General features: G+C 41.0%; 1 protein-coding gene across 1 annotated transcript in view; it reads left to right on the top strand.

Annotated features, from left to right (window-relative positions):
* PRMT9 (protein arginine methyltransferase 9) overlaps positions 1-26,156 on the top strand; it is a 907,971-nt gene that overhangs the window by 312,830 nt on the left and 568,985 nt on the right. Inside the window, exon 6 of the mRNA XM_044062247.1 lies at positions 18,453-18,555. Coding sequence (XP_043918182.1) covers positions 18,453-18,555 — 103 coding nt within the window. The remainder of the gene's footprint in view (positions 1-18,452; positions 18,556-26,156) is intronic.

Raw genomic sequence — 26,156 nt, 5'->3', positions numbered from 1 at the left:
AGAAAATGGCGTTGGCCGCATCTTTTATATCCCTGACGTCAGGGAGGGAGTGACAGCGGCCGGCGCAGGGCCCAGGACTTTGGAATTCAGGCCGATTGAGGGCAACCTGCAAGCAGGATTACCCAAATGTAATGACTGCAACAGTGAATACACTCATACACTCGAACATCTACATTTATGGTAAGTGTACACAACTGTACTTTTTCCTTCCTCAACTCCCAATTTCAGTGGGCACAATGGACACATCTGCCTTAGAGTGAGTTGGTAGGCCTTGTCTAGGATAGACAGTCCAGAAAACACACACTCAGTGAGAGGCTAGTTTGCACATCCGTGTCTTGGAGTTGAGTGTTCTTCCCAGCATGGCAGACCTTTCAGGACTACCTTCTCCAATGTGTGGTAGCTGACAGAGTAACCTTTAAAATGTCAGGAATCTGCAGTGTGATTATCACATTTTGAAATGTGGAGACCAAATTATCAAAAATCTAGACTTGCATATAGTAAGTCTGAGATTTTCATTTCTTGGAAGTACTGTGATCTCTTAGTTGGTATAATTACATTTTTGGGGGTGTTTGGCGGGGCTTTCATCTTCCTGCAAAAGTTTAAAGGAAAAGAGCTGTTTGAGAATTGCTCTTCTGTATTTTTGGTCTGTTTTTTATTTGGTCTGTCGAGAGATGACAATCTGAGTCTTGACATTTCAGTAGATAGCTAGATACTCCATCACGTTGACAGTATTTTACATCAGCAAGAAAGAAGGAACCAGGTCCTAACTGCCTGTTAGGAAACAGTGAGGTAAGGGAATGGGCAATCAATTCACAGTGCTTTCTTATTGAAAAAGGTCCTGGGACAAGCCTTCACTCTACAAGACAGTTTGAGTAGATGCCTCTTGGTGCTTTACAAGATACCTTTTCCAGTGCTGATGGAAACATTGCTGCAGTCTTTTGTGCCTCAGCTTCCAACACCAAATGCAGCAACTTCTTTTCTGTAATTGTTCAACAGAGATAAACTGTCAACAATACTGTCTTCCATTTATGGCCCTCTGACTCCTCTTCTTCTGGCCCTATGACTCTTCCACTGCCTCTCATGATGAAGTTCTTCCAGAAGATCAAGCTGTACAAAGCCATTGTCATCATTATAGTCCCACTTTGGCCTCGTCAGGCTTGTTTCCTACTTCTTTGGCCTCACATAATAAGGAGACTCCTCTTTCTGGATCCGCATCCAGGACTTGTATCTCACTTGTCTGCCAAGCCTCACCTGAGCATTCAGTCCCTCAGTCATGGTTTCTCACACACTGTTTGAGTTAATAACCCTAATGTACTACAGTTGATTTGAAGTGCAGTCTTAAATTTACATTTCGGAAGGTAAACAGTCATACATCAAAGTCAAAGCCAACGTAAACTTTGTCATTCAGAAATCACACAAGTGCAAAAAACTGAACGAAATTCCATATCTCCAGACTCTATGTGCAGACAACATATAGACTATTTTCAGAAACATTTACACATGTAACACCCAGCTATTACATCATGGACATGCAGGTAGACAGACTAATATTGCACACAATTACAAACACATTACACAAGCACATACATGCGAAGTGTAGCAGCATAATTCAAAGTGCACTGTGAATAAGAAAAGTCAAGTCCCTGTAACTGAACCTGCCTGTTCTTTGTTTAAATCATGCATTGTAGAAATTATCTTAAATTCTTCTGTCTGTCCACCTCGTGTCAGGACTAGTTGCTGAAAGCTTGAGTCAGCTTGACTCCTAAAAACATCTCTAGATTTTAGTTCTTTTCATCCTCCCACAATGCTGTAAGTCACCTTCCCTTCTCCAGATCATTTGCAACTTAACAAGTTTTCATGATGTAAATGACCTCAGGCTGTTTTGTGGTGTCTTGCTAAAAACTAAGACTTTGCAGTCCCCAGTCTTTGGGAACTGTTATAAGTAGATGATGTTATGTGATCCTATCTCGCCTACATTCTGTACTGATGGGCTCGGAGCCGATCCTCGGCTCCGACTCGGCACGCTATACTATAGAGCGAAGTCTCTTATTGGCTGAGCTATTCTATATCCCAGGATGCACCACCATCAATCCCCCAGATCTCGTTTGCCGCTTTACAAGCAAAGACGTGGTCTCGAACTTGGCTGAGCTAAGTGCTTTTTTTCTGAGTATTTTCTGTCAGAAAATTTCTTATACTTAAACCAAAAGCTGTTTTAACGGCTATCGCTGTGTATGCTTGTGTTTTTACTGATTTTTTGTGGTAAATTTCAGGGTAAGGTTTTCGTTTAAGTTAGAGGGGCCTTCCCCTTGCGCGTGAGTGAGCTTTCTTGTGTGAGTGTCGTTAGGTGGGCAAGTACCCGTTTTTAGTTAGAGGGTTCTTGGCCCTCCTGTTGTGTGTTTTATTTGTTGGATTTTCTTACTTTAAAGTGAGAGTTTTCGAAATCCATTGTACTGGGTTAGATATATTTTTTTGTTTCTGTGACTACTATCTGTGGCATTATGTCTAAAGAACACAGACCCTCTAGATTTAAAAAATGTACTAGATGCGGCTACAAGATGTCCATAACGGACGATCACTCCCTATGCGTGTACTGTTTAGGTCCCAAACACCTTCAGGAGTCTTGTAGCGTGTGTCACGCTTTTTCCTCTCGAGTCCTCCAAGAGAGGAAAAACAAATTGATACTAAAAGGGCTTATCAAACCTACTTTTGAAGAGGCCGTATCTTCCTCTTCTTCTCCCTCTAAGAAAAAGAAATCGTCGGCTCCGACCAGTCCGTCGGAACCGACCATCAAGAAATCTCGGCAGGCTTCTCCATCGGCTCCACGGACTTCGGAGCCGAGGGCGGAACGGTCTGCCTCGATGCCTCCAGCCTCGACTCCTCTGGCTTGAGCCGATGGCTGGAGCTTGAGGCGGGTCACCTTCATCGGCTCCACTGATTTGAGCCGATGAGAGTTGCCCGCTCAGACTCTTCCTTCGCGCCAAGACCTCTTCGCACCGAGGGAAATTACAATGGAGTCTCCTTCGCACCGATTTTGATTGAGACAATTGAGCCGGTCCCCAGTCCTTCGGAGCCGATGGAGAAGTCTACTCGGACCCGTTCAATCTCCTCCCGGTCTTCCAAGATGTCTGATTCGGACATTGACAGGGTACTCCAAAGGCTGTTTCAGTCTCCAGTCTTCAAAAAGTTAGTTTCGGCTCCAGCCCAGTCGGCATCGGAGCCGATGGTCCACCCTTTAGCCTTGGTTCCTCCTCCAACAGCCTCGGCACCGTTGGAGTCGGTGCTGGTGGAGCCGATGGAGGTTTCCGGGTCGGCTCCGACCCTTACTCCTACCCGGCCTTCGGGTCGGAGTTCGGTACACGGACCTCTTCGGTCGGCCCCGGGGGTGACGCTTCGGGACCGATGTTTTCGGTTCCGAGCCTCTCTCTCGGTGCGTCGGCTGCGGGAGTGCCGTCTGCTGTTATGGCTTTGGGGGTCAGACCTTCCCAGGAGTCTGGGGGTCCGGCCTTTAGAGCCATGAGGAGTGCTTTGGCCAAATCTTCCTTGGCTACCTCCACCGTCTCCCCGGCACCTTCCCTAGGCACGGAGACAGGTTCCTTTGTAGTCCCAAACAACTATGAAAAGTAATCAGGCCGAAGCCATAAAAACAACGCCAGTTCCTTTTTGAAAATTTAATACAGCTTAGCGCCTCGGCATAATAGCCTTCAATGAACATAAATTACAGAACACACCCACTCATATAAATATCCCAATCAATTAAACAATCATGTTAAATTAATCAATTATATATATAAGAAATTTTAAAGGTACCATATACTATATAATACAATATATATAAAACTACATACATTTAGAGAATTACAATAAACTTTTCCAATTCATTTCTAAATTTAGACCACTAGGTGACATAGTATTATATTTTAATATATAGATAGCTTCCTTATACAATAAAATATTTTTTATTAATCTATCGTCACCTTTTTTAACTAATACTTTTTCAAGAACACAACATTCAAAAACATCTACGCTACCACTATGTACATCTATAAAATGAGAAGCAATTGGACTTTCTAACATACCTCTTTTTATATCCCTAATATGTTCTTGCATTCTTGTTTTGAATTTTCTTTTTGTTTCTCCTATATAAAAAAGCTTACACGGACATTTAATACAGTAAATAATACCTACAGAATTACATGAAAAAACATTATTTGGTTTATAAATGATGTCATTAATTTTATCAAAATATGGCCTTACATATTTACATATACTACATTTATTACAAGCAAAAGTACCATATGTTTGTATATTATGATAAACTTGACTATTAGGAAAAATATAATAAGTCTTAATTAATTTATCTGATAGATTTTGTCCTCTCTTAAAGGCTATTTTTGGAATATTAGGAAAAAGTTTACAAAGATTTCTATCAGATACCAAAAATTTCCAAAAATATTTAATATTTTTCCAAATTTTATTACTAAAAATATTGTATGTAGTAACAAAATAGATATCTTTAATTTCTTGATCAGAATTTCTTAAGCTATCATTTTTTATATTAATACTGTCAATGTTATTAACATATGGTAAAAAATTATCATCTTCTTTATTCTTATTGTTTCCTAAATGATAAACTTTATTGTTATTATTATTATATAATAGTTTATCAATGGACATATTCAATAACTCCATACTATAACCTCTTTTTAAGAACATATTAATACAGTCATAAATATTTTTTTCTAGGTCTATTTCATTATTGCATAATCTTGATAATCTAATAATTTCTCCATATGGTAGAGACAACAATGTATGTGGAGGATGACAACTAGTTCCATTAAGGAATTGATTTCCATCAGAAAATTTACGATACACTGTTGTCAGAATCTTTTTACCTACTTCTCCTTGTAGTAAAATATCCAAATAATGGATTTTATTCCCAAATTGTAAACCATCAAAATGTAAATTAAATCTATTATTATTTAAATCTGAAAAAAATTCATGAACATATTCAAAACCATCACTACAGAGAAAAATAAGATCATCTATGTAGCGGTAGTAAAAAAGTACATGATTTTTAAAAAATTCATTAGTATACACATATTCCAATTCATATTTAGCCATAAATAAATTCACATACATGGGGGCAAAGGATGCCCCCATAGCTGTTCCTTTAATTTGATGGTAAACAGTTTCATTAAAACTAAAAAAATTATTTGATAAACAAAAAGAAGTTAAATCTATAATGAAATGAGTAGCAGGACTATCTCCTAAAAAATAATGTAAAGCCTGTAAACCATCTGAATGTTTAATATTTGTGTATAGACTGACTACATCAATACTTATCCAAAACATATTATCTGTCCAAATAACTTCACTAATCTTATTAATAAAATCAAAAGAGTCTCGTATATAAGACTCTAATTTTTGTACATGTGGTAGCAGATGATTATGTATAACAATGCCTATATTCCGACAAAAATAATTACTAGCTGAAACTATAGGGCGGCCAGGCGGATCTATCATGTTTTTGTGTAATTTTGGAAGGCAGTAAAAAGTGGCCAAATTACAGTTATCTACACAAAATTTTCTATCCATATCTTGTTTAGAAAAATATCCTAACCTAACACCTTTATTCAATAAATGTGTATATTCTTTCATTGCATTAAGATAACTATCAAGGTTACTAACTTCATAGGTTAAAGAATCATTAAGATGTGACATACACATATCAAGATATTGCCTATGATTAAGCAGTACTACTTTATTACTTTTATCAGATTTTTTAATAACTATATCATGTCTATCAACAAGATTTTTCAAAGCATTCCATTCATTTTTTGTCATATTGTATTTCTGATATTTTTTATTTATTGAATTCATGACTTCTTGAATGGAAAAATGTACCATTTCAGAAAATTGAATAATTGTAGAATTTTTATAAGAAGGAATAAACTTACTATGGAAATCAATACCATCTATATTAAGTAAAGAATATCCTTGTGAATATGTACATAATGATAAATCATCCGACAGACAAGAATAATAACTATCTATACTGGTATCACTGTCATCATCTCCATTATAAAATTCAACTTTATCTGTTGGAAATACTTTATCATGAGAAAAATGACATTTCAAATGAAGTTTTCTAATGAATTTAAAAATATCCTGTTTAAGTAAATAATGTCGAGGTATGACAGTAGGGACAAATTTTAGCCCTAAATTAAGTACAGATATTTCATCATTGGATAAATCACAACCAGAAATATTAACTACATTAAAGATGGTAGAATCAGTGTTACTAAAGTCAGTTCCATCTACTTCTCTTGTATACTTGTTTAAATTGTCCTTCACCCGATGAAGAACCTGTTTCAAAACCTTTCTTTTTATTTCCTCTCTTGGAATTATTGCTTTCATTCCGAAAGCGTTGCTGATGAGCTGCTGGATCTATAGTAGCTGGAAGAGGAGGAAAATCATTGTAGTCGATTTCTGAATCTGTAGTTTGCCCATAACCTTCAGAAGATGCAAATGAAACTGAAAGTTGTTTTTTATTAGATTTTTTCTGTTTAGTTAAAGGGCCAAAAGATTTGCGTTTCCAAAGAAACGCACGACCATTATCATAGTCTTTAATGTCCCTTTTAATTTTTGTTGATTTATATTGTATTTGTTCATTTTCATATTTATTTAGATTTTCTTTTAGACCAACAAAAATGTCATTAACCTTGACTGAACCTATATCTGCCAGTAACCTAGAATGAAAAGAATGCAGTTGTTTTTGTAATTTCTGTAACAGTAACTGTTCTCTGCCCACAAGTATCTTTACCCATTCCATTGCGCAGTTGTGAGCTGCAGAAAGCCAGCGGTCTTTGAATATTAGATCATCTTTATCAGCATTATCAAATGGTGTTGCGGGGCTTTTAAAAGCCCTTAAACCCCGAGGGGAAATGTCAAGTTCTACATATCTGTTGAGACCCAATAAATTAAAATGACGTGTCTCACGAAGTAATAACTTTTCGAATTCCTTTATTGTATCTTGTATCTCCTGTGAAAACATTGCAGCATTAGTACGCCCTCCCAACGAACCGAAAGGATTAATAAATTTCTGTTGTCTTTCATAGATTAAATTTGATATATAATCTGAGGTTACATTACCGTTAGCTCTTAAAGTCTCTCCTAAATTTAATTGTTGACCATTAATAGAAGCTGACATGGATTTATTACCTTGTAAAACTTCAGAGATAACCGGAAAGCCTGGAACTTCCATGTGTGTTTTCATTCTATTAGTAACCTCAGATACCGGTGTTTTTCCAGGAAACAACACTTGCGTATTCATAGGAACCTTCGGTCTTACTGCCGCATCAGGTACCGTTGTCGTCACAGGAGCTGGAATACGGGATCCCACAGAACAACCATTTGTTTCCGAAGCAAATTGAACGTTTATCGTACCCTCATTAGTATCGCTTGTATCCGAAATAAAGCCATCAACTGGAGAATTGAAGTTCTCTCTAAAGACTCTCGGAGTGTTCATTAAGGAACTAGTATCCATATTGACAGAATCACAAACAACTATGAAAAGTAATCAGGCCGAAGCCATAAAAACAACGCCAGTTCCTTTTTGAAAATTTAATACAGCTTAGCGCCTCGGCATAATAGCCTTCAATGAACATAAATTACAGAACACACCCACTCATATAAATATCCCAATCAATTAAACAATCATGTTAAATTAATCAATTATATATAAGAAATTTTAAAGGTACCATATACTATATAATACAATATATATAAAACTACATACATTCCTTTGTAGTCCCCCTGTCTCAAGACAGCGGAGCCCTGGGGCCTGAGGTCACCCCCTCTGGGGGTCCCCTTCTTCCTGGAGGTCCCTCCGAAGAGTCTTCGAAGGAACCCCCAAGAAAGAAACAGTGCAAGAGGAAGCATGTCGACTCCCCTGACGAGTCTCTCACCTCGTACACCGATCTTGATGATGCGGAAGGGTCCCCCAAGTCATCCTCGGATGATGTCTCCTTTGTGGACATCCTGGAAATCCTCAAACAACGAGGCGGCTGGCAGACCAAACCCCCTTCCTCTGACGAGTCGGTGTTCCTCAAGGCCTTCGGGGCTCAGCCTTCCGCCTCCTGGGTGTCTCCGCCCTTCGATGAGCTCCTAGATTTGATCTCTCGAAGGGTGTGGGAACATCCAGATTCTGTGGAACCGGTGCTCGCCCTAACAAATTTTTGTCAGCGCCCCCGGAAAAGGAATTTCTCACCAAAGGTGTGGCTGTAGATGCTATGGTGGTGGCATCTGCTACCCAGCAAGATGTGGCAGAGGCTTCGACGTCCGTCCCTCCTCCTAATAAGGAGTCTAGGAGCATGGACCGGTACGGGAAGTGTACCCTTACTTCAGCGGCCTTTACCTTAAGGTCTCTGAATTACCTGACGCACTTCACTAGACTTCAGAGGGATCTGATCAAGAAACTCTCAGATACCCTCTCTGGTAACCTACCTGAGCAGTTGGCCCAGACGGTTAGCTCTCAGTTGGCTACTCCATCGTCAATATCGAACTCGTCCATGAGGCTCATTTCGTATGCGGCCGAGGGGGCGAGTAGAGCGGCGGGTACGGGTGTTGCTCTACGGAGACAAGCCTGGCTCCGCCTGTGTCATTTTGCGGAGGCCTTCAAGTCTTCCTTTGCCGATGCTCCCTTTGATGGGTCCTCTTTGTTTGGACCCAAGGTAAAGGACACCTTGACCCGCTGTGAACAAGAGGGTAAGACTTTGACTGCCATAGGGGCACGGTTTTCCTCTCCCTTTCGGCCTTATCCCAAGGCTAAAAGAGGAGGGAAAATGTGGTTCCATAAATCTCAGAAGGCTTACCCCTCACAGCAGGACGATCCCCCTTCTAGAGGCAGAGGATGGGGAAATTTTTCAGGAAGACGCCGTCCCAGAGGCGGCAGAGGCCCCCGCAACACTGGAGACCGCGAGTCCTTTCGTGGCTCTTCAACCTTTCAGCATCCCTGAAGGATTGCCCGACTGCGCAGCTCCGGAGCCAGTCGGGGGTCATTTTTCGCGGCACCTAAAGGCCTGGGAGAGAATCACTCGGGACCAATGGGTGCTCCGAATCATCGCCGGAGGTTACATCATCCCTTTTTCGCATCCCCCCCCCCCCCGCCGTCCACGAAAATCCCGGACCCGCCACCCAGTCAACGGGATATTGCAGCCATGGAAGTTTCAAAGCTGCTTCAAAAAGGAGTCATCCAGCCGGTCCCCGTAGACCAGACCAGATTAGGGACTTACTCAAAATTCTTTTTGGTGCCAAAAAAGACCGGGGACTTGAGGCCCATTTTGGATCTCAGCAACCTAAATCGTTCAGTAAAAAAGTCCAAGTTCCGGATGGTCACCTTACAATCCATTCTCCCGCTATTGGAGAAAGGTGTTTGGATGTGCTCCATAGATCTCAAGGACGCCTATTACCACATTCTGGTAGATCAGGCATCCAGGAGACATTTGCGCTTCAGCCTGGGAGACAGCCATTTCCAGTTCTGCGCACTGCCCTTTGGTCTCACCACAGCCCCCAGGGTGTTCACCAAATGCTTGGCGGTAGTGACTGCTCACCTGAGGAGTCTAGGATTCCAGGTGTTTCCGTATCTAGACGACTGGCTCCTAACTGCCACCTCCAGGCATCTACTATTACAGAATCTAGCAGCCACTATATCTCTAGGCACCTCCCTAGGAATCACCTTCAATTGGGCAAAGTCAGTGTTGCTGCCGTCTCAGCACATACGATTTATTGGGGTAGAGATAGACTCAAAGCAGATGCGGGTCTATCTTCCTATGGAGAGAATAGAAACACTACAATCTCAAGTCAGAGCGTTGCTCCCCAGACGCAGAGCCCCAGCAAGGATGGTCCTACAACTGTTGGGTTCCATGTCGGCTACCGTTCTCCTGGTCCCCTTAGCAAGATTACACATGAGGATTCTCCAGTGGCTCCTGTCGGCCCAATGGTCATATCAGGAACTTCCTCTCAGTCACCACATTATAATCACGGAGACGTGCAAGCAGGACCTCCGTTGGTGGCTTCTCTCCTCCAACCTGGATCAGGGGAGACCCTTCGTTCCTCCTCCTCCAGTGGCCACTTTGACTACGGACGCTTCCTAGACGGGGTGGGGGGGACATTACCTGGGCAGGTCAGTCCAAGGCAAGTGGCACCCCATTGAGAGCTCCCTACACATCAACATACTGGAAATGAGGGCGGTGCTTCTATCGCTTCAAGCACTACACAGCTACCTCCCCCAGGGCATGATTGCCGTTCAGTCCGACAACATGTCAGTAGTCTGGTACCTGAACAAGCAGGGAGGGACCAGGTCCTACCCTCTTTGCAGAGAGGCCATGAAAGTATGGAATTGGGCCATTGCAACCAACCGTTTCTTGGTAGCAACACACATTCCGGGGAGATCCAATGTGATAGCCGACAGACTGAGCAGAACCATTCTCTCCCCGCACGAGTGGTCTCTGAATGACAGAGTAGCGTCTCAGATCTTCAGAAGATGGGGAACTCCTTGCTGCGACCTCTTTGCAACTCCATTCAACACGAAATGTCTACAGTTCTTTTCTCTCACCCCGGTTCCGGGGGGATTTCCCAAGGACGCCCTAGTGCAAACTTGGCCCACCGGCTTATTGTACGCCTTTCCACCAGTTCCCCTTCTTCCCAGGGTGATCCAGAAAGCGATTCACTTGCAGTGCAAGATGATTTTAGTTGCCCCATACTGGCCTCGTTAAGTCTGGCTGCCATTTCTTCGGAAATACGCACTGGACAGTCCATGGTTCCTGGACCAAGTTCCAGATCTCTTGATCCACCAGTCGGGACAGCTTCACCCGTCCCTTCACTCGCTAAAGTTAACAGCTTGGCTCCTCCACTTCCGACTATAGTCAGGAACCAGGTTTTGGATACAGAAGTTATACATATCTTCTCCTCCTCCCAGAAAAATTCTACTAAGAAGATGTATAATAGTAAATGGAAGAGATTCGCTATTTGGGCCCAACTCCGGGGATTAGATCCCATTACTACCCCGGTGGCTGAAGTTTAAAAATTTTTAGCTTCCTTATTCAATCAAGGTGCTTCGGTCTCCACCATTAAGGTTCAATTAGCAGCTATTTCTAATTTTCATGAAAGTATAGACCCACCTTTGATGAGCAATAAGTTGTGTAAAGCCTTCATGAAAGGTGCTGGGCTGCTACGTCCTCCAGTTTCTCATCCTGCTCCACCATGGGATCTTAATTTCGTATTAGGTGCTTTGACCTCTTCCCCCTTCGAACCGGCAGCAACTTCTGACTTGAAATTTCTTTCCTGGAAGACTGCTTTTTTGGTGGCAATTACATCAGCCAGAAGAGTTTCGGAACTTCAAGCCCTATGTGTCAAACCGCCGTACCTGGTTTTTCACAAGGATAGAGTATCCCTTAGGCCTAATCCATTTTTTGTTCCCAAAGTTTGCTCTAGTTTCTGTCTTCAACAGTCTTTGGAACTCCCAGTTTTCTTCCCCAACTACTCAGACAGAGCAGAATATATCTTCCACTCATTGGATGTGCACAGACAATTGCATTTCTACTTAGATAGGACGCAACAGACACGGAAGACAGATCAGTTGTTTGTGTCCTTTTCAGACAATAAATTGGGCAAAGCTGTCACGAAGGTCACTATTGCCAAATGGATCAGAGACTGTATCAGTCATGTTTATTTTCTTTCTAATAGAGAGCTTACAACCACTGTGAAAGCTCATTCTACAAGGGCTATGGCTACTTCAACAGCCTTTCATTCCAAGCTTGCCATTAGTGACATTTGTGCTGCGGCTACCTGGTCCTCTCCTCACACCTTTATTTCTCATTACAAATTGGATGTGGCATCTCGGGGGCGAGCTTCCTTCGGTTCCACAGTTCTCAGGAGTGTTTTCCAGTGAGCCACCCAGGAATCAGGTGCTAGGGACGCTGTCCCATCAGTACAGAATGTAGGCGAGATAGGATCACATAACATCTTTTAGTTATGTACTTACCATAACTTTAGATGTTTGGGATCCATCTCGCCTACATTCCTAATACCCACCCTCCTTCCCCCTGCCTTGGAGATCAGAAGAGGTTCGACCGTTTCATCTTGAAACATCTGGCTATGTTATATCAGCAGTGCATGTGGGTGTGCATGTGTGCGGACAAACACGATCTGGGGAATTGGTGGTGGTGCATCCTGGGATATAGAATAGCTCAGCCAATAAGAGACTTCGCTCTATAGTATAGCGTGCCGAGTCGGAGCCGAGGATCGGCTCCGAGCCCATCAGTACAGAATGTAGGCGAGATGGATCCCTAACATCTAAAGTTATGGTAAGTACATAACTAAAAGTTCTTCATGTTTCACTGTTGCAGTCATCACGTTTGGGTTATCTGCTTGCAGTAGCTCTCAGTTGGCCTGATTATCAAAGTCTTGGGTCATGCGTCGATTGCTGTCTCATCTTCCATGACGTCAGGTAGTAAGGGGTATAAAGCAAGCAGCTGACGCCATTACCCCAGTCTTTCTTGCCGTGCGGTGCCCAAAGCAGAAGCAGTTCGCAAGTGCCGGTTGGCCAACTCCTGAAAGTTTTATTTTCGAGTTTCAGAACCGAAGTCTTCAACTAAAGCGAAGTACCCCGTTGGGGAAACTTTTTCTTGCTCTAAACTGATGTCAGTAAAAGTCAGTAATTGTATTTCTTGTGGAAAGTAAATACCTCATAAAGATTTTCATTCGTACTGTATTCCTTGCCTAGGCCCTGACCACGACGTACCTTGCTGTCTGTTTTGTGCCTTATTTAAACAACGAACTATTCGTCATCGGTATATTTACGCTTCTAAATATTTTGGTACTTGGCTCAATTATCCAGATATGGCTTCGGTAAGCCACCGAACTACCGACATTCCGAAAAAATGCAAAGATAAAGACAGAGAAAGGCCACCTAGGTCCAAAGCTGCCGACGACGCTTCTCCTGAGCCTAGTTGCCAGTTCGCAGGTACTCAATGAGGTGCTTTTGCAGCCCTTGATACCCGCTACTTCACATTCGCAGGCCTCTGCTGAGACCCATTCGGAGTATGCCGCGAGATGCTTCAACTGTGGAAACTGCAGATGTCTCTACCTTGGATGGGTCCGGAGCCGCTGTGCAGGCACCAGCTTCTGAGGGTGTATTCAGGCCTACTGACTTGCATATTAAACCAATGCCATCTTCTTCTTCAAGGCCTAAAACTTGATCCATGCCTAGTAAACTGACGCCCAGACCACATGGTCAGGCCTCTATACCTAAAAAAAAACAAATAATAAGAATGGCTGAAGGCCTTATTACTTTAATCAGGGGAAGCCAGCCTTCCCCTTCTAAGAAACCTAGGACTGAATTTGCTTATGATACTTCTGGTCATGATTCTGAAGTTAATTTGACAGCTTACTTCAAACAAATGGCCACAAAAACCCTGCTATCTGCAAGACAAATACTGCAAGCCTTGGGGTTCCGGCCTCCTGCATTCTCCTAATTCCATATGCAAGACTGCATATGAGGAAACTACAATGGTATCTAAAATGCCTATGGTGTCAACATTCTCAGAATCTAGAAGCAAGGATTCCTATCATACTTTGCCTGCAGGTAGAGTTCCTTTGGTGGGTAGAGGCCTGCTACCAAAACAAGGGACTACCATTCACTCTACCACCTGCTGCCCAAACCCTAACAACAGACGCATCAGACTTTGCATGGGGGGCTCACCAGGCAGGGAAGTGCATTCAGGGCAAATGGAACCCAAGTCAAATGCACCTGCATATCAGTCAAAAAGAAATATTAGCTGTACAGAATGCTCTGACAGCCTTCAAGGGCCACATTCTTCCAGGACAATTAATGGTAAAGACGGACAGCACCATTGTTATGTGGTACATAAACAAGCAGGGGGAACCCACTCATACCCCTCTACAGACTAGCTATGGTTCTGTGGAACACAACCTTGAGTCACCAAGTGCACCTACAGGCTCAATTCCTGCCAGGAAAGCTAAATACACTGGCAGACAAACTAAGCAGAAATCTCATGGACCCACAAGAGTGGAAACTGGAACCAAAGACTTTCAACATGTTGATAAACAAATGGGGGAGCCCAGATACAGACCTGTTTGCCTCCCCCCAGAACTACCAATTGGACAAATTCTGCACAAGGATTCCCCACACACAAGCTTGGAAAGTGGATGCCCTGTCCTTCACCTGGAAAAATTTATCAGTTTATGCTTTTCCTCCTCTGCCTTTCCTCTCCAAGGTACAACTAAAGATCAAACAGGACAAACCAAGGACGATACTGATGGCACCAGACTGGCCATGCCAACACTGGTGCCCCCTCTTGCGCACTGTGTCACTGCTGGCACCAGGGCACCTGCCTCAGACCCCTACCCTGGTGTTCCAGCAGGAAGGCCAGATTCTGCATCCTCTGCTTCAAACCCTGAACCTGGCAGCCTGACTACCTGATATCTCCGTTATCATCCCTCAGTAAACAAGTGTTGGATGTCATTCTGGAGACAAGGAGGCCTAGTACTAGAAAATCTTATGCTGAAAAATGGAAAAGATTCTGTTCCTGGAACCAAACTCATGGGATTGGGCACAGCAGCACCCAATTTACCTCAGATTCTTCAATACCTAACTTGAGATGCTTCACAAGGGCCTTTCCTTTTCTTCCATCAAAATTTATGCTTCAGCCATTTCAGCTCATTACAACACAGAACCACCTCTCTTCTGTCATCTACTGCTCAAGCAGTTCCTCAGAGGGGCCAAAAACTTAAGACCACCTAGGAGAGCCCCAACTGCAGCCTGGGACCTTAACTTTGTATTTGGAAAAACTCACTCTACCTCCTTTTGTGCCAGCTGCAATTGCAGAGTTAAAATTCCTTTCGTGAAAAACAGCCTTCCTTTTAGCCGTCACTTCAGCAACAAGGGTGTCTGAATTACAGGCCCTTATGGCAGTGGAGCCTTTCATCATCTTTCATGTAGACTGGGTGTCCCTCAGGACCAGTCCCTCCTTCATGTCCAAGGTGGTATCCAGTGTGGCTCTTAATCAGTCCATTCATTTGCCAACCTTCTTTTCTAATCCGCAGAACAAAGGGAACGAATACTGCACTCCTTAGATGTGCACAGACAACTTAGATTTTACTTGGACAGGACTAAACCTCTCAGGAAATCTGAACAGCTGCTGGTGGCATTTGCTGCAGGGGCAGAGGGGAAGGCCATTTCAAAGTAAACCATTTCTAAATGGATAGGCCATTGCATTCATTTCTGCTATAAGCACCATGATAAACCTATCCCACAGGGGATAAGACCACACTCAACCAGGGCTGCATCTACCTCTACAGCTTTTCTCAGAGGTGTCCCTACCAGGGACATCCTAGAAGCTGCTACCTGGAGTTCTGTACATACTTTCACCAAGCATTACCATTTGCCAATTTTTTCTAAATCCAGAGCTGGTTTTGCCACTGCAGTCTTGCAGGGCCTTATAGCTGGTCCTAATGCTATCTAAATTCCTCCTCCCATCCTTAGCTTTGGGAATCTATCCAAATGTGATGACTGCAACAGTGAAACACGAAGAACATAGTACAGTTGTGTACAGTTACCATAAATGTAGATGTTCGAGTGTATTCACTGTTGCAGTCCTAGTTACCCTCCCTCCAGCCCCCTGACTTCTTTTGGCTATACCTCTATTCCTTTTACTATGCTTAAAAGCTTTTTGGTGTATTTGCTTTTTTGTTGGAGGTATAACCTTGTATAAATATATATATATATATATATATATATATATATATATATATATATATATATATATGTGTGTGTGTGTGTGTGTGTGTATGTGTATATATATATATATATATATATATATATATATATACATATATTTATATTTAATTGCTTCCCATTAGGAGGGCAGCTGACATCTTTGGGCAAGAAAAACTGATGTAATGGCGTTGGCTGCATGCTGTATACCCCTGACTACCTGACGTCATGGAAGATGAGACAACTGACGCAGGACCCAAGGCTTTGGTAATCAGGCCGACTGAGGGCTACTACAAGCAGATAACCCAAATGTGATGACTGCAACAGTGAATACACTCGAACATCTACATTTATGGTAAGTGTATACAACTGTACTTTTTGGTCACTGTAGTCTTCTAATTCCAAGTGATATTTATTAGTTTAGAGAATGCTTTCTGTCAGAATTGCTCTGGTGCTGCTCCCCTGCATTCATGGCTTGTAGACTGCTTGTTTTCACTTCGCTAGTGCTGTTCAGTTTGTGTTTCTGGTAAGATTTTTTCACTCTATATCTAAAGTTGGGTTTGCTTGGTGTGCCCTGTCAATGTTGGTTTGAATGTTTTGGTGGTGTGCTGGAAGAATTAACAGTATGAATAAAGAGTTTGGTTTTAAAAAATATGATAAGTGAAAGCATACAATTATTTTGCCAGGCTATCACTTCCTTTATGTTGTTTGCCACAGCCCTGGTCATCTTAACTTGAACAGTGATGCATGAAAGGGTTTTGGACAGAAAACTTTAATACAGAAGAAGAATAAGTAAAATTTTAAAATGTTACTTCCCCAATACAGTGCAAATGTTGATTCCTCAGTACACAACGTTCTCAAGAAAAAAGTCCATGGGGATAAAGATAGTGTCTGTCGCTCTGTCTCTCTCAAGCCATTTTTTTGAACCCTAAGAAGGTCAGGGCTGTTAGTTCCACATGTACTTCTATATCATGGAAAAAGTTGTTTCTAAGACATTGTGTAGTACAGGAGGGTCCCAAAGTGAAGTTTCGGTCATAGGAGATGCTGCTCTGAGAAAATATTTTTGATGCTTCTCTTTTAGAAGTTGAGCTAAAATTTTTCCTTCCAAGCCTCATTCTTCTGCCTCACTGTGGTGGTATACAGATACCTTCAAAGTTCTTCTGTGACTGTTAATTTGGACTGTGATGGGATACTGAGGATCCTAGACAAAGCTCAGATTGAGGTGTGTTAACTCTTCTAACTTGGTTTCCAGGGCAGCTGGAGATGGTAGTGTCCCAACATCCACCCTCATTGACTGTTTACCTGCTCCCCCTTGGTGCAGGGTCCAGTGCACCCATCACAGTTTCCTTTATCAGCTTTGGCAGCTTCTCCATGATGTGATGCATCAACAAACAAGGAGAATCACCTTCCTAATCCCAGTTGTTGAGAATATGTGAAGCTTTGAAAATATGACATTTTACTGACACTTTGTCATAGCAGTTCACATTTCTGGACATGCTACATCAGTAGTGAACAGACTCATCCATTGCATGCTGATGCTACACTTGTCATCCCTCAGTCTCACAGTAGAAAGAATGTTTTTCCTGCCACTGGTAAAATCTTGTTTTACCTTTAGTTTCACCTGACCAGTACCAGGTGCAGCAGCCATTTTTTTTTAAATACCTAATCCCCACTCAGGACTAGACTTTCAGGAATGCTGTGATTTAGAAATAGTCTCCAGGTCTCTCATTTATGTCTTTTCTCCATTTGTACTTAGTGTTGATACTGCTTACCCCATCAGCTGACACTTTGTGTGTTTATCAGTGTTAATACTGCTTAGCCTGTCAGCTGACACTTTGTGTGCTTATCAGTGTTGATACTGCTTATCCCATCAGCTGACACTATGTGTATTTATTGGTGTTAATACTGCTTACCCCATCAGCTGACACTTTGTGTATTTATCGGTGATAATACTGCTTACCCCATCAGCAGACACTTTGTGTACTTATCCTATGTTGATACTGCTTAGTAGTTGCTTTTCCTATGCCCTGACCCTGCTTTTCTCCTTTTTCGTTTTTCTGTTCTTTGGTAATCAGTACTGCTGCACAGAAGAACAGAAACCTCTTCAGGTGTTGCCTTTCTGTTGCTGTGTGAACTTATAGCTGTTTATGTTGTATAATATGGAGGATACAGATGTAAAAACATGTTGAAGTGTCCGTTAACCATGGTAACAGACGTGACATATTTATCCTTGAGTGGCTCTTTCATTTTTGGAACAATCTTCTGCTTCATTCCAAGTCGGACTTCCCCAGTATAAAAGTTAAATTAAATAAAGCAGCGCCTGTCCATTTGCACTTTTTTTAAAGGCACTTTGAATACATAGGCATACAAAAGTTGTGGTATGGGACAGCAGACATCAAGCTTCTAGGTTGCTAGTATGTAAACTTGTTACTGAGCCTATATTCCTGTAAGGTTGAGGCCCTTCTGCAGTGCAAGACATACTTGACTCTGCATGAATATGGTTTTTACATATATGCATATTCATAGAAATAGAAACATGATTGTGTTATATGGCTTGCTACTGCATTATGTGTTTGACCTGCTAAAATCTGTTCCTTTCTCCAAACATGTTTTTTACTATATTTTATTTATTATGAATTTAAATTGTTTTGCATAGGGTTTCATTGGTTGTAACAGAGATTGTAGATGCGGGATTGTTTGGTGAAGGTATTGTAGAAACTCTAATACATGCTTGGAGAAACTTGCTGCATCCACCAAAGGTAAGTGATACATTTTCTTCAGTACCAATGTATGATTTACCAGCTACCAATGTCCTGCTTACATTTATAAGTTTACCAGCACTGTAATTTATTTTGTTTGCTGCCTTCACAGCGATTACTCCTAGTGTTGACAAGAGTAGGCTTTGGCTGTGGTGCATTCATTTATTCCTGTGATTCTAGTATTGTATGTGCCAAGCCATCGGTGGAAAAATGAAGACTTGCATTCGGGCCCAGTGTTAATCAAAGCTCACTTAGCGGCATGCACTTCTTTATTCTTGTAAAGCTCCTTCTATAATGATGTAGTTAAGTGGCATGTAAAAAGTGTAGAAATAAGATCTCATTCATATCTGGTATATTTCAAGTATGGGTTTCTAAACATGCCATCTGCTGGTGTCCTTCTCCTGAAGCATGGTTCCATACAGTTCCTCGTCCATATTTCTCACCTCTTTCTTGTTGTATGACTAAGAAGATTTTCTGCACTAGTACAGCCTCTGTTATTTCATATGTTTAAGGAATGTTCAGGGATAGTTGCAGAGGCTCAATTGTGTTAGGAAATCTTTAGATTGCATATATGGACCAAACATTTTCCTTGAAGATAGACCCCATTAAGATTCAGAGCACCAAGCAGTGCTAATTTCACTAACTCTTTGTTTTATGTCTTGGCTTTGATCTTCATCGGGAACTGGAACATCTTGTTTGTTTTGATAATCTACCTCTTTGTTTGCATGACATGTACAGAAATTGATTTAAGGTACACTAAAAGGTATAATTTTTAGTATAGACAATTTGTCGGAAGAAAAAAGTGTTGAAATATTTTCAGTAACTACAAAAAAGACTGAAGTGCTGGAAGAGCTGGCAGAACTACATGTGGCATTGTTTTAGCGAAAAAGTGAATGGTCAGGAGAAGTGGTGAAATTTGGTGAATCCCAGGAGTATTCTTTGCAGATTGTTTTTGTGAAGCTGAAAAAGATCTTTGTTGAATTGACTGGCTTTGTGAAGAAATTCAGTGACAAGAAAATGGTGTAATCCTGTGAGGGTTCATGACATTGTCTTTTCATTGAATCAAAAAACTGATGTTATAAAGAAGCAGCTTATGGCTGTTGGTGCTGAAATGGTGATGGGACAGCATAAAATGGGCAAGCTGGAAAGCCAGGCTTAGAGGTAGTAGTTAGAAGTTATGGGGTTACCAGAGAGAATAGAAGTAGAAAATTCTATTGAGTATAAGAAACTAAAGATGGCAATTTGGACTGTTTTCTGGTTAACAGTATTCCGATTGCAACAGCTTATTGACTCCCACTATTGACACCAGATAAGGTAGTTAGATGGTCCAGCATGATTGTGCTTCAGTTTGGGGAAATGAGTGATTGAAGAATAAATATCTCAGTTGCAAAAGCCTGCTGGGTTTGATTTATGGTAACATAACTTTATTTGCTCTTAATTTTTTTTATCAAACAAGAAAAGCAATTTATTGGTGTGACTAGAGAGTGTCACTTGAGTAATATAAGGTATAAACTGTTGCAAACAGTAATTGTAAATTTTAAAAGGATTTTTTTTGGGTGAGGCGAGAGTGTTGACTCAATCAAAGCATGAGTGAGTATTTGTAAATGAAGAACTGTTCATGGAGTCGGAGATGTAAAATTGATTATTTCTGGAGATTTAATGGTTCCACCACTGCAGAGGTCACAATTGTTTAAGGACAAAGTTGAGGAGATAGAACAGAGACAATCTTAAGGAGATATTTCCAGAGCTGCAGTGAGAAGGACCTGTGAAGATTGATGATAGTTAAACTAAAACTGTTCACTGCTGTGTATGTGAGGTGGTTATTCCTCAGTTTGTAAATGTAGATTTTGATATTTAGTCCTCAGAATGATTGAAATAGGTTTATATGTCATCATTGACCTAATTTTCTTGTTGAAAATATTTGATAAAAGTCTAGAAATTATTTCATTTTATAGAGTCAAATGATCACATTTTTAAAGGAGGGAGTTGTGTCTAAGTAAACACGTGGAAGGAATGCCTTTGTATTGAAGTATTATTGTTTGCCAGTTGGATGAATTAAGCCCATTTGTATGTGCGTATTATGGTAGTGTATTTGAACCTGAAAGGTGCATTATACTGTGTAACATGTGTATATCACCTAAAAATTATTGATGAGCTTTCCAAAGATGACAAAATATTTTTGAGTGGTTTATTGTCTGCTTGAGGTTGGTCCCAGTAAAGAGGGAAGTATTTGATAAGTTGTTATTGTATCACAGCCAATTGTGATGCATATTAAACTGGATGATATATTTTAAAGAATTAGTGCTTTTCACCCAGTGAGAGTTTAGTGAACTTCCTGACCCAGTCCTTAGTTGGGAAGCCATACTTTCCCTGCCCTCACCAGAATTTTTGGTTTTGAGTTGGCCCCCATGTGGAGGGAGATAGAATTATGAGAGTTTATTTTAGGTGCTACTCTTGAGACTAAAAAAAAGTGTGTTTGGAAAGTAGATTGGCTGCAAGTAATGAAAATGTTTTGAAGTTTGAAGCTTGAGTCAGCTTGTTTGTATTACATACATTTTCCTGTTATCAGCTGTTGGTGGGGGATGAAAGAGAAGGTTGTTAATATGTTACTGTTAATCCATTATGTCCTATAGGGTTCCCCCTAAAACCTTTTTTTTTTAACCTAGATTTTGATATTTAGTCCTCAGAATGATTGAAGTGGGCTTATTGTCCTTTGCCTTGGTATGGACTATACACCTCCTCCCAGGTCAGGGAGCAAGAGGGTCGTCCCTTACCCAAATGGGGAATTAATATTCAGTCATCTCTGCTGGATTTATGGGATAAGGATGATACCTCGCGGAAGTAGAATTGAATGTTCATATTATTCTTGAAGAGTAGTTTTTCAGCCATGATAGTTAATGAAGTTTTTTTAAATTTTGTTGTGATATTTTGTAATCTGGATGTTTAGGAATTGTCTGGATGAACATAAACACTGCTATTTCAGAGGTCATATTTGTTGAAATTTGCATGGAGAAATGGAAAGGTAAGTTACTGATGTATGTATTATATTGAGAGTGATCCAGTCATATTTACAGTTGCTAAACTAATAGCAAGATGTATGTAGACTAGAGGAATATGAATGTTGAAAGTAGTGATTCGAATGAGTAAAGTAGTGATTTAAAAACAAATATTTCACAATTGAACAATTAATTTCATCTTTTTTTAGTGTCTCTTTCCATCCTTTTAAGCATCTTGTTCTGATGACAAAAGTAAATTGCTAGTATTTATACTTCTTTCTAAGAAAAGATGGCATCACCTATTTTAACTCACTGTTTCAGGTGCTTACCTAATTTATTTCAGTTTATGCCTTTTGTATTCTGTAACATCTCCAATGCATCATCTGAGAAGTCCTACACTTGTCTACTTTCCTTCTGTACTTTTATGTATTTTTAGTTTTTTGTGTCATGCAAAGAAACCAGAGTCCTTTTAATTTGTCAGGATGATGTTCAAGTGTGTGCATTTGTTTTATATTTTATGTAGTCAAAATGTTAGGCACTATCTTCCTTTTGGGGTTCAGGTTACCATACGATTGGCTGTTTTTCCTGTTTAAATCCATTATTAGGGCAGCGCAGTGGTACATTGTTTAGCGTTGTTGCCTCACAGCAAGAGGTTCTCCAGTTCGATTCTTGGCAGTGGTGCCTTCTTTGTGGACTCTGCATGTCCTCCCTGCATTTGCGTGGGTTTCCTCCAGGTGCTCCGGTTTCCTCCCACATTCGGGAGTGGGTCTGGAGTGTTTCTTCCCGGGCCTCTGCTGATAATTAGCTCTGTCCTAGTAGGACTTTCCTGGTAAACCAAATGTTTGATAGATTAAAAATAAATACTTATTTCCTCTGAATGTAGTTTATATTTGCAAATTTCTTCAGAACTCACAAAAAACTTAGTAAGAGAAGAGCCACACTGTATCCTAATTGGACAGAGCACATACCACTTAGAAAAGTGTTCCTGCCATCTATTGAGTATGCTAAGTACAGTGCTGCATTTTGCAGCTTTGAAGTAAGCTGCCTGAAAAAAAATTGAAAATGGTACAGGATTTCCTTTCCAAGAAAAGGACATCGGGAACTTTTTGTTATATTCTGTTTCTTAAATTTGCTAAGAGGTGATATCTGCTTGATCTGTAAATTAGTGTCTTATCTGATAGTTCTTGTTGCAAGTCTTGGTCTGGAACACATCACTGGAGAGGACTAACACTGGATCAGAGAACCTAATACTACAAATAGGGGAGAAAATGTGGTGCAACTATTATACAGCACATTCCAGGATTTGGGAATAACTTTCCTTTGCAGTCAGGAATCAGTCACTAAATTCTTTAAGAAACTATCTTAATGGATGGCCCTGAGGCACAACAGTTTGTGTAGGTGTCTCACTGCATTTGGTTCTCTAGTTAGTTTATTGTCTGTGATGGCTGCATATCCTTGGTGGGTTCACATTGATTTTCAATGAGTGTTTTTTTCCCACATCCTATAGTTAGGTAGACAGTCTTCTAAATTGTTTATAAGTGTGTGTATGTGTGTCTGTCTGCACCTGGTTGATACCCTATCCATGGTGTGCTTCCATGTCTTGAACCTCCTGCATTTGGAATAGGTTCTAGATCTCCCATGACCCAGTAATGAATGAATTTATGAACATGGATATATAGATGTCAAGCTTCTTGAAGACCAATTGGACAAAAGATTGACGTTCAAACCATTTTATTTTATTTGAATGCACTCACACTGCCTTTACCAACTTTTTTTGCCAGCCATCTTGCTTATTACCTAGCCCGTACCTCCCTACAACTCAGTGGACCCATGTATTCCCTAGAAGGAGAGACAAATGGTATGTTCATTCCTTGGGAGAAATTCAAGTGAGCCAGGAATGAAAGTTGTCATCCACATGTGTGTGTGTGTGTGTGTGTGTGTGTGTGTGTGTGTGTGTGTGTGTGTGTGTCTCTCTCTATGTGCGCGTGCGTGTGTGTGTGTGTGTGTGTGTGTGTGTGTGTGTGTGTGTGTTTGTGTGTGTTTTCCCTCAACATTCAGTGGGTTTGTATTCAAGACTAATGCCTCAGGCAGCATTGCTATGGGAAGTCACACTTTTAAGTTCTCGTAGTAGATCAGTTGATCGTTCTGCCTCTGCTGCTTTTCAAACTTGGCGTTGCAGTAATCAAGCAAGACAATATGAGATGTTAACAGAAATAATGTTAACAAGATCAAGTCCTGATTCAGCAGTGTGCATTTTGGTAGTATAGATTCAGTGACCTGTAGTCTATTACTCAGTCATTCACTAAGTTGTCATGGTCTCCTCCTCCTTCAGTGGGCTATCATACAAACAGCAGTAATTTTGGCTGCACCAGTACTGCAACCAGTGCAGCAGCATCTTGGATGTGCCTGCATTAGCTGGTGTGACTTGTCCTTTCTTCTTGTAAGGGGGAAATGAGGCAAACTGTTCAAGATGCCTTCTTTAGGAGAATACCTTCTGTAGGCAAGGTTCTGTGGAGTTAATTGAAGAAAGGCAAAACAGAAACCATTACCTGACCTCTTTGGAGGGTCTGAATGGTAGCCCACCCTCTCCCATTACTTTCTTATTTTAGGCCAGTGAAAAATTATGAAAAGAAGCCTTCTCCACAATTAGAAGGGGGTAGTAAAAGTCATTTGGTTTTGCTTTACCACTGGCAACCCTGCCAAATCTCTTTGGAGACTGAGTCAAGGGACATGCACACAGGAGGCTAGTTCTCAGATTTTTTCCCAGCTTGTAAAACCGTCTCCAGAATCTTGTGGGTTCTAGCCAGGTAGCGCTGTTAAGTTTTCACTCTCCAAAGATCTGTTCTTGGATTAGTCAGTCTCATCTGAGCTGTTGGAGATCGCCAGACCTGCCTTAGACCCTTTTACTCCTTTGAGAAGAAGAGACAGAATTCTGTTCCCTTCACTTCCTTGTTCCTTGTACCTTGTATGTCAGAGGGTCTTTCCCATTCTAGATCACAAAGACTTTAAGAAGCACTTTCACTGCATCAGATTTGAGATAGCGGCTGCCCTGAGTACCACTCCTCTTACTTATGCAGCTTTTTCGGTACATCAGTCTCTGGGAACCCTGCAAGAGATTTTTTTTTGTTGAATTTGTGATGGTATCACTTTCATTATAAGGTGCTTTTGTTTGGTCTTTCATTTGCATTGATTATGTTTACTGGCCATGGTGGTCTAGACCTTGCAGGACAGGTGCTTCATAAGATTTCATTATTTGGATGACTGGCTTGTGATGACCTTTGCAAAGTGCTGTCTGGTCGCAGTCATTTTTTGGACTCATGCATGTTTGTAGGCCCACAAAATTCTATAAACTGGGAAGAAGTCCTTTTGTCCCAGTACAGAGAATTTTACTGGGAGAAATGTGGGTTAACTTGTATATCCCTCATTGTTGTAGGTCATCTTCATTTTTTTCTCATTATTTTAAGTGTTGCACACCACTGCATCCGAAGGCATTTATTCTCCGTAGTATCCATTTTCTCTCAAAAATTATAGTTTGCTTTGAATAAGTTAATTTTCACTTCTTTAGTCTTTGTAGTGCATTTTTTTCATTGTTTCTGCAGTTTATTTCACAATGGCTACATTGGTTAGTAGATGTGCTTATGATAAGTAGATAATACGAAAGTTTTTCTCCTCTTGGTGACTTGATTTTTGCCTTGAACATTATGTAAGAAATTCAGAACATTGTAGCACATGTCAACAAGCTATACAGTTTGTTTGTGTCTTTCGGCTTTTCCCGGTTAGGGGTCGCCACAGCGGAACTCTGGTCCGCTAATGATTGGTAGTTGATTTTTACGTGCTGAGTTACCAGCCCTGACGCACAACCTTCAAAGAAGTTATGTCCATTCATGCATATCTCCACGCAGAAGACGCTCTAGCTGAGAATCGAACTGGACAGCGTCTTATTGTGAGGTGACAATGCTACCGCAGCACCACAACAAGCTGTACAGTGAAGAAGCAAAATGCTTTAAACTGTTGTGAGTGAAAAAAAAATCAGATTCTTAGAAAAGAAATTAGAACACTTGCTGAAATTCCACTTAAAAAACACCTGTCAAAACCCCACCAAAGAACAGGGAGGGACATGCAGTTTCCTCACAGAAGATACCCTTTCTGGGAACTGAACTCGAAAACTAGGATTTCCTTCTTTTAATAAAGTAGAGGTTGTTGGACAGATATTATAAAAATGCTCATACTTCTGGCAGTTAAGCAGTTGTGGCCAATAATTATCTGTTCCATATGTTATGTTAATGGAATTCAAATTTTCTTCAGATGCAGGACGCTTTTAAAGTATACCAGGGTCTAAAGAAAGAAAAGGAATTGCTCATAGTGTTTAGTCAGTCTCTGGGTCTTCAGTTTAAAATGCAGCTGTCTGCTATTACAGTGGCACTTGTGAAAGGTATTGCTTTTGCAGATGCACTTTGTCAGAAAGTTTGCCAGTTAATGTTAAAGCCCAATTTTGAGATATTTTTTTCAGATAATCTGTTGTCTGTCGGTCCAGTAACAGACCTTTTAAAATTTTTAGAAGAAAAAGGAAGATTTTGGAACATCAGCAAAAAGACAGTCCCAACC

The sequence above is a fragment of the Protopterus annectens genome, chromosome 2.part1 (assembly GCF_019279795.1).
Source record: "Protopterus annectens isolate FY-2018-M chromosome 2.part1, PAN1.0, whole genome shotgun sequence".
Lineage (NCBI taxonomy): Eukaryota > Metazoa > Chordata > Ceratodontiformes > Protopteridae > Protopterus > Protopterus annectens.
Note: the sequence above shows the minus strand (reverse complement) of the source record. Positions and strands in the feature narration are given on the sequence as shown.